The 13,930-nt window shown below is 44.6% G+C and overlaps 1 protein-coding gene across 1 annotated transcript in view; it reads right to left on the reverse strand.

Moving 5' to 3' along the window:
• The window catches only part of WWOX (WW domain containing oxidoreductase), a 957,466-nt gene that overhangs the window by 894,039 nt on the left and 49,497 nt on the right, over positions 1–13,930 (reverse strand). The window contains exon 5 of the mRNA XM_047790837.1: positions 7,454–7,560. Within this exon, the coding sequence (XP_047646793.1) occupies positions 7,454–7,560 (107 nt within the window). The remainder of the gene's footprint in view (positions 1–7,453; positions 7,561–13,930) is intronic.

The following is a 13,930-nucleotide window of genomic DNA, read 5'->3' on the forward strand; positions in this document are numbered from 1 at the left end:
CTCCAGCATCAGACTGTGGGGCTACAATCAGCCGAGCATGCGCTCTCTCCCTAACACATGCATATTCCATTAGCTCTGACTAATAAATCTCTTCTCTTACCCCTCATCTCTCTGCTTTCTCAATAACCATTTTGATATAAACCATTGCTTGCTGTTCCTGATGACTGATCCCTTAATCATCTTTCCTAAATATATGCAAAGTGTATTTCTTCGTAAATACAAAAGAAAAAGCAATCACATAAATAATTAAGATGGCTTTTCAAATGACAGTTGAGTGCTAATATGAGCTCCACTGGAAAATACTAATCAAGAAACTAAACACACATCTATTAAAACGTAGGAGTCCAGACATATGAAGACGGAAAAAGAATTCATTGCAACTCCATCTGAATCATGCTGATAAACATCCTCCCCCTACCGCTCCCCTTTCAGCCACTTGGAGAGGTTAAGAAAAGCAAGGATCACTTTGCATTTCCATGTAGGAATAAGAAATTATTATTATCATTAATAGCAGCAGCTAACATTTAATTGAACACAATGCATCCTCAGCAATGTGTTAAATACACGTACAGTCAACGCCTTCATACCCATAGGAACCTCTATCTCCTGGGACAGACGTGAGTATGTGGATTTTACAGGTGAAAAGAATGAAGCTTTAGAGAAGAAATTTGCCCAAGGTCTTAGAGCGTCATCCGCTTCTAATCTTCACCAGTAGAATGTGGCATATACAGGAGCAGCAGTTATCAACTGGAGATGGCCTGTCTTCCCAAAAGACACGGGCCCTGGAAGGATCTTGAAGACCACCCAGCCTGCCCTCTCCAGACCTGGAAACCCTGGACAGAGATACCCAGGAAAAGGCAAGAGCAGATGAGCCAGATCCCTGCTACCCTCTCCTACCGTGCCATTTAGCCCACCCAGTCTCTAGGCAGACTTCAAGTCTAGGCCAAATAAAAAGACAAGGCAGGAAAGTCTGGGCTCAAAACATTTCTCGGGGACCAAACCTTCTCACCAAACTCAACATGCTCGGGTAACTTCTCCCCTCTGATGGGGGGATGGAACCAAGCTGCGCCCTGGGGAGTCAGAAGTCGGGGGAGGCCATCAGCCCCTGTCGCCACACCAGCCCAGCCTGCCCACCTCACAGATTATCTCAGTCGCCGGTGGATGCTCAAGGCCCAGAAGATTCCCCAGTGGGCACCTCCACAGGCGAGCTCCCCGACACTGCCTGTGTCACTCTTGAAATGAAAAGTACTACAGGGAAGGGCCTGGCACAAGTGAGACAGTCCGGGAGAACCCCTCCCCTCTAACTCCCTTCTGCACCAGCCACGGCCCTGTCCCTTTCCTCCTGCACACGAGTGGCAGGGAGCTGGGTGACTTCGGGCCCAGCTGCTCCAGCTCTCGTCAACCCCCTTCCTCCCCACAAGGAGAAGTTCGGGATCTAAAGTTTTAGAAACCTGAGATTTAGAAACTCTAATAAAGTGAGAGTCGGAGGAAGGGGGAGCCCCATGGGCAAGAGCTCTTCATCGGGATGTTTAGTAAATGCATTCCGATAGCTCATCAGTGCCCCTCGGAGGTCCGCAGATCTTGGGGTGGAATGTGGGGTATGCCGCAGCCCCATAAATACAGAGCAGCAAAACTCCACTCTGCTAAGTACCTGGTGAGTAAAGGAACAAAAACCCCCAGCACTGCAGGGATCCAGATACACCTGTCAGCATCCCAGAGAACCCAAGTGGAGTCTGTATAGATGGTGTGCTGAGTACAAGAGAATCTGCTCCATCCTAAGAACAGGAAGATAAAACTTCCTGCTCAGCCTGATATTTGGGGTCCCTGAAATACCCAGGAGAAAATGAGGTAAGGGACACTGGTCAGTAATCCTCTCCAGGCCATGAAGGAGGCAGACCTCAAACAGGGCATGCTCAACAACTCGGGCAGGGACCCCGTGTCCAGAGACACGAAGCTTAACTATCACAGGCGGCCCCACGGGCCTCCCCACCCTGCCTCCTTTTTTAATTATGCTAAATGGATCGGCCTTTTAAGAGGGGAGTTCACTTCTGCTCCGTCCATGTTATCCAATTTTAATTGTTTTCAATGCTTCTCTTATTTCTAACTCTGGAGCATCTCAAACTTCTCGGCAGGAGGGCACTTCCCCATGAAGCAATTAGTGGGAGTAGGAATTATACTTAAGGTCCTAACATGACTCCATATGGACTGTGTTTCTATTTAGGTTGTGTTTTGTGAAATAGCTGCATCTCCCCCAGAAGCAGCTTGAGAAGTCTATCAAGGACATCTTGAATGAAAAGGGATTGCTTAGGACCAAAAATAAGGGAAATCGGAGTAGCCTCCTCTGAGAAATCCTGAAATTAATCACTCCAATAGCATCGAGCAATTTTTAAAGCAAAGCCTGAAAGGTAACGAAAATGCACGAGGGCCGACGTGGTAGAAAAGCCAGTCCATGAGGTGCAGACGGACTCTGGGGTTGGAGACCAGATGGACACACCAGGAGCCTACCCTTCTGTACTGGCCAGCCGTGTGGCTCTGGCTGAGACACTTCACTCTCTGAGCACTCCATGCACACCCCTGTAAAACGGAGAAGAGGGGGCGTCTGCATCCTCCTAAGTACGGGATACACAAGGCCCTGCGCAGACACAGAGCATGACAAGGACGCAATGAATGGTGGCTGTCAGATACCCGGGAGAGGGTGTGAGTAAGGTCCTGCGGGCGCCGAGGCGGATCTGAGTGTTCCAGGACTCAGCAACTTGGGAATGTGCGGGCAAGGACCAAGCAGAGAAGAAAGGGGTGGGAAGGGAGCTCAGGGTCCACTCCTGGGGCCGGAGGGAGGTCGGCCGCTGAGCCTTGGCACATGTGAGCCGACACTGAGCCACACGCCCCAGGACTTCAGAGTGAGCCTGTGCTGCAACAGAACCTCTGGGTCACTGGGAGAACCCCCGTGTGCTGGTATGTCATGGAACCTTCCAGGCTCTGACAGCGATGCGGTGCACCCTGATAAAACGGGGGCACACTCGGGCCGGCGGGTAGCAGGGAACACGGGCATCGATGGAACTGACCTCGGGCAACACCAGCAGGAGGTGTCAAATCCCTGCACAGACACCAGTCGGGGAAGGGCCTGGAGGACGCCAACCAGCACAGACTGAGGATGGGGACCTGGGCTCCACGCAGCTTCTCACGCACTCTGCGCTCCGGTAACGGCGCATCGGCGAGAAACAGCCATGCCGGCCCCGGGCGCTAAGTCAGAGCTGCCACCACCAGAATCGAGGGGAGCGAGGAACGCGGCACAGCCGGGTTGGAAGAGCACGAGCCAACAGACCAGAGACGACGGAAGGGGTGAGCTGACGTAAACGTTTAGGACTCCACGGGAGCGCTGCTTCAGGCCTCCTTCCCATTTCCTCTGCTCAGGTCCCCGACACTGAGCACTCTGGGGCGTTCTTCCTTCGGGAGGCGCTGATGGGTGAGCCTCGAGTTAGGCTACAGGAGAAGGAACTACACCACGAGATAGTCTGTCTCTGGAAACGGACCTACGGGGACCCCGTGATGGCTCAGATGTCAAGAAGGAAAAACTAAATGGTGGGTCTCCGAGATCATCCTTTCCCATCTTTGCCGTTCGAGATGAGGAAACAGAACCGCCCAAAGGACTAAGAGACTTTACCAAGTGGCTGAGGGAAGATCCAAGGGTCTCTGCCTCGTACATCAGCAACAGTTAAATGGGATAAATCCAGAGGAATCTGTTCTCAGGAAAAAGGAAGCCAACTTGTAAAATCCATCAGTAACTGGCATTATCTTCCAAGACTGGCTTGAACGTTAGTACACACTGTCCAGTATGGCTCTCACGGTGTTAAGGAAGGCCACTGGAACTAGGTTTTTCTAGTCTAAAAATGCCAAATGGGCAAAATTTTCTGAGTTTGACACTCTGCTGCTAGACCTCAGGTGCTGTTCTACACTCACAGTGGGGAGAGACACAGGCACAGCTTACTCGCTAACAACTGGAAACTGCTACCCCAACTTTAAATCCACCTGCCACAGACTCAGAGTCCCCTGAGGTTCTGCCCTACGGGGTACTCACAAAAGTCGTATCAAGAACGCTCACCGCAGCAGAACCTGAAAAGCCCATTTCAGATGAAAACAAGAGAGACTGAACTTGAAGAACGCTCCACTTTGAACTGCAGAACAATGACAACCACCTAAGTGTCCACCAACAAGAAAGACGGGTTAAATACATCGTCGCAAGACATGTTTCCTTGAAAACTCCATCTTGTCCTTCTTTACTGTATCCCATCCTCCTGCTTGGAAAAGCAGTCACAGTGCTGGTAAACGACTTAAGCTTAAGAACAAAGACCTAAAGGCATTCAGTGACTTAAGCTTAAGAACTGTTAGGTGCCTAGAGGTCAGAGTAAGAGCTTAACCCTTTACCACCTAAGTGGCTTTTTAAATAGTAAAGGGACTTACATAATAGTAAACAAACCCTGTGTCATCCACCCATAGCCACTCCTCACTTGATCTCATCTAAAGAGCTCAATAAAAGCAGTGTGGTTTCTTGAGGCATTATAGCATAAGCATGTGACAGAGTATCAAACAAGAGCTAAAAGCAGTGAGTTGCTAAAAGCAGTCCACACATGCCCCGTTAAGACAAGAGTGCTTGTCGTCAAAAACAATGTTAAGTGTCCATCAGGAGATGAATGGATAAAGATCATGTGACACACATACACACACACACAGAATACTCCTGGGCCATAAAAAGAATGACCTTTTGCCATGTGCAGTAACACAGATGGCTTTGGAGGACATTATGCTCAGTGAAATAAGTCAGAGAAAGATAAACACTATATGACACCACTTACATGGGAATATAAAAACTACAACAAACTAGTGACTAGAACCTAACAGAAGCACTCTCACGGAGGGAACGAGCAGTTACCAGAGGGGAGGCGGAGGCGTGCAGGGGTGGGGCAGCGGGGGGTACAAATTAGCGGGTGTAAGATGGGCTCCAGCACATGGTGCACAACACAGGGAATACGACTACTATTTTGTAATAACTATAAATGGAAAGTAACCTTTAAAAATTGTATAAAAATTAAAAAGAAAAAAGACTACAGTAATAGGTGGAAAAATCAAATTACATAACATTACGCAGTTGTGTTTGCTAGTATATACAACTATTTTCTTGAAGAATACACAAGAAATGGATAAATGATACACATTTTCCAAGAAAAGTATTGGGGGAGGCACTTTTCGTTTCATAACTTCCCATCCTGTTTGAACATTCAAATATGCATGTATTACCATTTGTCTTTTTTTTTTTTTTTGGATTTTAGGGCCACACCTGCAGCATATGGAGGCTCCCAGGCTAGCGGCTGAATCCAATCTGTACCCACCGGCCTACACCACAGCCACACAGGATCCAAGCTGTGTCTCTGACCTACACCACAGCTCACGCCAACACCAGATCCTTAACCCACGGAGCAAGGCCTGGGATCGACCTGTGTCCTCATAGATACTAGTCAGGTTCGGTAACTGCTGAGCCACGACGGGAACTCCAACCGTGTACTTTCTGATACCACTTTCCATTATTTCACATTTACACTGATGTTTCTTTGGGTCCATCCATCTTCCACCTTCAGCTGAAGCTCTACAAAGACAGTGGCGACAGCCGTTTTTCCTTAACACTAAGAGGCCCAGTACCTTTGACAGTGGAGTACCTTGAAAACATGGCAATGAATCAACACAGCCTGTGCGTAACACCAAAGCACAGTGATCATGTTTTTTTAAAAAAAAAAATCTTAATGGAGTATTACTTGGCCATAAAAAATGAAATAATGCCATTTGCAGCAATATGGATGGACCTAGAGATTATCATACTAGGTGAAATACAAGGGAGAAAGACAAATATTATAGGATATCACTTATTTAATAAAAATTATACCAAAGAACTTAGTTATAGAACAGAAGAAAACTCACAGATTTTGAAATCTCAGGGTAACCCAAGTGGAAACTGTGGTGGGAAGGAATAAATTAGGGGTGCAGGGTAAACACTACTGTTTATAAAATAGGTAAGTAACAAGGACCTACTGTATAGCACAGGGCATTCTACTCAATATTCTGTAATAACCTATATGGGGAAAAGAATGGATATATACGTGTGTGTGTATATATATATAACTGATTCACTCTGCTATACACCTGAAACTAATACAACCCTGTAAGTCAACTATACTCCAATAAAATTTTTTAAAAATAATTTTTGTAATTTGAAAATGTAAAAAAGCCATGACCTTGCATCGCTCTGGCTCAAACCCTCTCATGACTTCCTCACCAATGACTTCGAGCCCCTCGGCAACACCCCTGCCATCCGCTGGCTTCCAGCCATGCTCGCATACCCTGCTGCCCCTTGAACCGTCCAGGCACGGTCCTGCCTCCTCTGCACAAGAGCAGAGAGTACTTCCCCAGCTATCTGCACAGTTTACCACTTTACTTCATTCAGGTCTTGGATGAAATGTCGCCACTTTTTGTTTGTTTTGCTTTTTAGGGCCACACCCGTGGCACATGGGCATTCCCAGGCTAGGGGTCCAATCAGAGCTACAGCTGCTGGCCTCCACCACAGCTACAGCAATGCAGGATCTGAGCCTGTCTGTGACCTACACCACAGCTCATGGCTGGATCCTTAACGCACTAAGCAAGGCCAGGGATCGAACCCGCAACCTTAGGGTTCCTAGTAAGATTCACTTCCGCTGTGCCACAAAGGGAACTCCTTCAACCTTTTTTTTTTTTTTTTTTAAGTCTCACCAGTTTAGAGGGGTCTCTGTTGACCACCCCTCTCTGTAGGCCACATTTTCAACACCTGGTCCCTCAGTCTGCTTTACTGTCCTGCCCTGCATTTTGAACAAGCTGACACTACGTTCGATATTGAATGTAATTATCCCTTCATTGTCTGTTTCTCCCACCTAGAAGCCCAGGAGGGCACATACTCTGTGTTACTTGATGCTGTGCCCTTAAACCCAAGAGCACTGAAGGCCCTCAACAAATGTTTGTGCACAGACTCATCAGCACCAAGCTCTGCTCAGAGAGAGGAAAGCAAAAAGGAAAAACCACAGTCAGGGGTAAAGCCTGCTCTTCTGTCATCTTAAAAACCATGAGCATAACAACCTCTCAGTTGCATTCATAGGCGTTAACCACATTTTATTTTTCTTAATAAATGAGCTAAGTGAGTAAACGTTTTCAAACCTCTGACTAATGAAGCAGAGGACACTGACAACGAACTATAAACGGGCTTGCTTGTCCTTTCATTCATAAAATAAACAAAGTGAATATGACCTTAAAAACAAAGAAAACATTATTCCGAGAGCAATAAACTTTACGCACTCTAGAAACCTCCATGTGTTTATCCCAGTATGTGCATTTGAAAATTAAAAAAAAAAAAAAAAAAACTAGTCAAGTGCTCACTTACCCATTCTCCTAAAATTCGCGACACAGCTTCGTTGGCCCTTGTCATGTTCCTACAGGCCAGGATCACGTGTGCTCCATGGAGGGCAAAAGATTTGGCGGTCTCAAACCCTACAGTGACAAGGAAATTTGACATCAGAAACACAACTGCAAAGCCGGCCTTTATCAAGCACCATACACGTTACCCCAGTGGTTCTCAACCAGACACACTGTTACCCCCAGCAGATATTTACAAATAGCTAGAGAGCGTCAGTGGCTGCAGCTGCGGTTAGCCTGCTACTGATACCTAGAGGGTCAAGGCCAGGAGTGCTGCAAAATATCCTACAACGCTGAGGACAGAACCCACGGTAAAGAATCATTGCACTCAAGTGTCAACAGGAGAAATTAACACAACATTGCAAATCAACTATACTTGAGTATAATTAAAAAAAAAAAAAGTCAACAGTGTTGAGGTTGAGAAAACCTGCCCCAGGAACACACACAGGTCAGAGGTGAAGGCAGAGCCACAGAAGGAAGAGCTCACTGCACAGCCAGCCGTTTAACCATTGCTTAATAACAACCAGATCCTGTGCTAAATATAAAGAATAAGAATAGATAAAGACAAAGACTTGGCCCTCAAAGCATTTACAGTCTAATAAAAGAAAACAAATCTGGAAACTAAAACTAACAAACAACATCTGTTAAGGTCCAGACAATGTGCCCTGTGCTGTTTTAAATGTTTCCAGAACTTCTGCTCCCAGCAACACAATGGCAACTAGGTTGTCTGGACAAACCCTCCCACTGGAACAATTTGAAAAGGTGCACGACGACAGCAACACACACACACACACACACACACCCGCTTTGAAGGAATCAAAGGGACACCACAATCGAGAATTCTGGGGGCCAACATCTAGAAAAGTTAAAAGGCCAAAAGGTAGGGGCTCGTATCTGGTGCTACCATACCCAATAAAAATATCCTTCAAAAATAAAAGTGAACCCAATTTTTAAATAAACAAAAGCTGAGGAAATATATCAGAAGCAGATCTACACTAAAAGAAATACTGAAGGATGTTCTCTGGATAGGAGGAAAATGGCCCTAGACAGAAATCTGGAGATGCAGGAAGTAATGGATCAACATAAAGGGTAAATATATGGGAAAAGAATCTAAATAATAATACAAATATTTTATGAATTTGAGCATACCCAGTGAGAATTACTATATTGATAATAATGACACATAACCGAGGAGGTAAGTACTTGGGATTAAAGTAGTCTAAGACCCGAACTGTCCAGTTAATAATCAAGTACAAATTTACCTAAGACGTTAATAAGACAAATACATAGGCTGCAATCTCAATTACTGCTAAGAGAATACAAATTTAACATGTAAATAGAAAAGGGAAGTAGAATAAAAAGTAAACAAAAAAGGAGAGAAAAAGGAATGTAAAATAAATTAGATACAAAGTCCATAATAAAGTAGTACATTTAACCCCAACTATACCTGTGATTACATTAAAGATAAATGGACTAAAAACTACAATCAAAAAACGAAGACCGGGAGTTCCCGTCATGGCTCAATGGTTAACGAATCCGACTAGGAACCATGAGGTTGCGGGTTCGGTCCCTGCCCTTGCTCAGTGGGTTAATGATCCAGCGTTGCCATGAGCTGTGGTGTAGGTTGCAGATGCGGCTCGGATCCCGAGTTGCTGTGGCTCTGGCGTAGGCTGGTGGCTACAGCTCCGATTCAACCCCTAGCCTGGGAACCTCCATATGCTGCGGGAGCGGCCCAAGAAATAGCAACAACAACAACAACAACAACAAAAGACAAAAAAAAAAAAAAAACGAAGACTATAAGACTGGATACAACATATAACATGCTCCTTGCAAATGTGTGTTTGTGGGAGTTCCCGACGTGGAGCAGCAAAAAAGAATCTGACTAGGAACCATGAGGTTGCAGGTTTGATCCCTGGCCCCACTCAGTGGGTTAAGGATCCAGCATTGCCCTGAGCTATGGTGTAGGTCGCCGAAGCAGCTCCGATCTGGCATTGCTGTGAGCTGTGGTGTAAGCCAGTGGCTACAGCTCCGATTAGACCCCTAGCCTGGGGACCTCCATGTGCCACAGATGTAATTCTGAAAATACAAAAAAAAAAAAAGCGTTTATGTTTTATATCCTTAAACACAAAGATAAAAATTTTTTTAATGAGAAAACATACACCATATAAAGATGAACCAAAAGTAGTATTAATAAGAGAAAAAAACAGAATATTTTATAATGCTATATTCAAATCCACCAAGACGAAATAATTGTACACACACACACCAAAAGTTGGCAGAATTAAGAGGAGAGAGAGGCAAATTCATAAACAGAATGGAAGATTTTAACAAATCAGTAACATAAAATAAGTTGATAAGCAGGAAGTAACAGAAGATCTGAACTGGAAATAATTCAATATGCTAAACACTAAACACAATAGCAGAATGTACATTCAAATACTTACAGGATATTTACCAAAAATGAACATGTGCAGGGCCAAAAATCTCAACAAATTTCAAAAGATTACAATTGTAAAGCCTGCTCTTTCATTACAACAGAATAAAATAAGAAATCAATTCAAAATCCTGGCTAATTCCCACATCTGCAAACAAAGCAACATGTTTTTAAATAAGAAATAGTGACTCAAAAAATTACAATCAAAATTAGAAAATATTTTAAACTGAATGATAACAAAAATTCTACCTATCAAAACTTAGGGAACATAGCTAAAGCCGTGGGTAAAGGACAACCTATAGCCCTAAATACACATATTAGAACAGAAAATGAGATCAGCATTAAGGTAGAAATTTTTTTTTTGTCTTTTTGCCTTTTCTTGGGCCGCTCCTGCAGCATATGGAGGTTCCCAGGCTAGGGGTTGAATCAGAGCTGAAGCCACCAGCCTACACCAGAGCCACAGCAACGCGGGATCCGAGCCACATCTGCGACGTACACAACAGCTCACAGCAATGCCGGATCCTTAACCCACTGAGCAAGGCCAGGGATCAAACCCGCAACCTCATGGTTCCTAGTCGGATTCCTTAACCACTGAGCCACAACGGGAACTCCGAGGTAGAAAATTTTTAAAGCGATTAATTACCAGGTAAGGGGATGCACTGAGGGTTTGGGATGGAAATGCTCTAAAATTTGGTTGTGATGACTGTTGTACAACTATAAGTGTAGTAAAATAAATTGAGTAAATGATTAAAAAAAAATAAAGCAGTTCATTACCAAAAGAAAGCAGAAGGAAGGTAATAAAAGAAAAAAACAATCTTAAAAAATGACAAAAAAATAAAAGTAGTTCCTGTCCTGGCTCAGTGGTTAACGAACCCAACTAGGATCCATGAGGACATAGGTTCAATCCCTGTCCTCGCTCAGTGGGTTAAGGATCCGGCATTGCCGTGAGCCATGGTGTGGGTTGCAGATGTGGCTTGGATCCCACATTCCTGTCGCTGTGGTGTGGGCCTGCAGCTGCAGCTCTGATTCAACCCCTAGGCTGGGAACTTCCATAGGTCCCGGGTGCAGCCCTAAAAAGACAAAAGACAAAAAAAAAAAAAAAAAAGCTACACACCTGAAACTATAACATTGTAAATCAACTGCATGCCAGTAAAATTAATTTTTTTTTTTTTTTTAAAAAAGACACTAACAGGAGTTCCCATCGTGGCGCAGTGGTTAACGAATCCGACTAGGAACCATGAGGTTGCAGGCTCGATCCCTGGCCTTGCTCAGTGGGTTAAGGATCCGGCATTGCTGTGAGCTGTGGTGTAGGTGGCAGACGCAGCTCAGATCCCGTGTTGCTGTGGCTCTGGCGTAGGCTGGTGGCTACAGCTCCGATTCAACCCCTAGCCTGGGAACCTCCATATGCGGCCCTAGAAAAGGCAAAAAGACCAAAAAAAAAAGACACTAACAAAGATACCTAACGCACTGAAGGAGCTGAGGTGGGGGGAGGGGTTCATAAAATACAGAAGGACAAAGAAGCCAAAAGTCATTTCCTTGAAAAAAAAACTAAATTGACAAAGGGTGCACACAATTGGCCGGTATCAGAAGTGAGTAGCAGGACATCAATACATATCCTCCAAACCCTAAAAAGATCTTAAAAAGGGCAAAAAAAGACAAATTCCCAGGAAGACATTACTTAAAAACTGTTGCAAGGAGAGAGAAAAAAACTGAACAATTCTCCGTGTTTAAAGAAAATTCTCAAAATTCTGTGTCTATTTATCTTAAACAGTAAACTCTACCGAACATTTAAGAAACATTTAAGAAACATTTAAGAAACTAAAAACACCATCTTCCATGAACTCTTCCACGTATTAGAAAAAGAAAAACTCAACCACTGGATAAGGCCTGAACTCCTCAGTCATCAGGGAAATGCAAGTTAAAGATACAATGAGATAATACGACACCGCTACTACTACCATGACTAAAACATTTTAGAAATTAAAAAAATAAATAAATAAAGACCACACAAAATGCTGGCAAGGAAGCAGAGCAACTAGAGCTCTTACACACTCCAGGTTTCAGAGAGAGAGGAGGAGGGAAAGGAAGGAGAGGGGAGGAGTCGAATTCCAGAGCCTGAACACCCCACCACTGCTCTCAAGTGTGAAATATGGTATCTTGCGAGCTGTGTGGACGATCACACAGAGTCCACTGCCACACCAACGTAACCAGGTCTGCCAGAGGAGGCAGCAATGTAATTCAGCGCAAGCTCCGTCAAATGACCGCAGATGGGTTCCAAGATAACGTGAGCACGTATGAAGAACGGGAGCGCCACTGTCTGACTGAGATTGCCATGGGAAAGGGTCAAGCCAAGGTCATTCATCATGTCTCTTCCACATATTCTAACCTTCTTGGAGGCCAGTCTACACACAGAAATGAGTTCTCAAGGAAAACCAGCACGGCAGAACAAAAAACTCAGACTCAGGAGCGAGGGTGACACATTTGCGTTGACCTGCGGATCCTAGCTCTAGGTAATTTATCAGCCATCAGACCCAAGTCTGTGCCTTTCATCCATCAGAAGCTTGGTTCCCTTTTCATCAAACGGGGCGTAAACAGTCAACATACCCCAGGACCTACTACAACCATAGAAGGTGGGCAACAAATGCTACTTCCCAATTCCTTCCAAAACCCACTTTGGTGCCAAGTCCTTTGCCTTCTCTCTGATTTGTATGAACTAGCAAATACAGTACGGCCATTATGACTGAAAAATTACCACTCTCTCCTCAACCTGCTTCTAACAGCAACCCACAAGCTAACCGGCTTTAACACGAACCAGAATTTAAAGGAATTAGCTACAAGAGCTACCATTCCATTTGTCTGAGTACTGGCTCTAGAACACACTTCAACTCTATTGTTTATGCCAAGTTCTATACCCCACGATACTCACCGTTATCTAATAATAACCTCCTGCAGTTGAATCTGAGGTTAAAATAACACACACACACAAAAAGTTGCAAATCTGAGATACTGCACATCTAAATCTGTTTGTCTCCTCTTTGGTGTATGGTGCTAAAAGATGCTTAAAGCCCCATCTATGAGACCAAAAACAACCAATAATTTGAAATTGACTCATTTTGATCCACGATGCCAATTTCATCCCTTATTACCAATGAGCAAAAAGTACCCACATCAGGGAGTTCCCTGGCAGCCTAGTAGTTAAATATTTGGTCTTGTCACTGCGTGGCTCGGGTTCCATCCCTGGCCAGGGAACTTCCTCGTGCTTCAGGAGCAGTCCAAAAAAACCCCAGAACAAAACCGAACAAAAAGATACCCTGATCATTTCGGGGAAGAGAGACAAGGAAAACACCAGCTTTTGTAGCCCAGCTGTTTCAAAACTGGATGGGAGCAGGCATGGGACAAAATCTTGCTGACTGACGTGCTACATCAATCAGACTAATGAAATGCTCACAGCCATATGGAGGCAGCATGAAGTGGCCAAAAACGACTTCACTTGCAATCTCAGAGCTTTTCACACCCAGATCTTGTTGCAAATGATGGACTCAGGGCCCCTGTGAAGTTTCCAGGTCAGAGCCATCATCAGAAATATTTTTCATCACATTTTCATCCAAGAGTATAAAAAAATTACATGGGGAGGGTGGAGAGATGGTGTTTGCCAGGCCTCATCATTCATTAGCAACTGCATTTTTAATGGGTTGAGGAAGCAACAATCTAACACAGGGCCAGGCAGGGCCCGGGCCTTTATTTATTTGATTTACCAGGATCACTGTCTACGCCTTAGAACCTGCACCTTTGTTCATCCCTGTCTCCCACGGGACTAATTCCCAGTAGGATGCACTAACTACCTGCCAAAGGAATGAACGTTTCCTTAAAGGTGGCTAAGGGCTACAATTCTGGATCATTTTAAAACAATCCCAGTTGTTTCCAACATACCAATGGCCCTTTAACTTCCCTGTAAACAATGAGTGAATGTTAAAACCGCACAAAGAAACCACCTGCTGCAGTTCTGAATGT

The sequence above is a fragment of the Phacochoerus africanus genome, chromosome 8 (genome assembly GCF_016906955.1).
Source record: "Phacochoerus africanus isolate WHEZ1 chromosome 8, ROS_Pafr_v1, whole genome shotgun sequence".
NCBI lineage: Eukaryota > Metazoa > Chordata > Mammalia > Artiodactyla > Suidae > Phacochoerus > Phacochoerus africanus.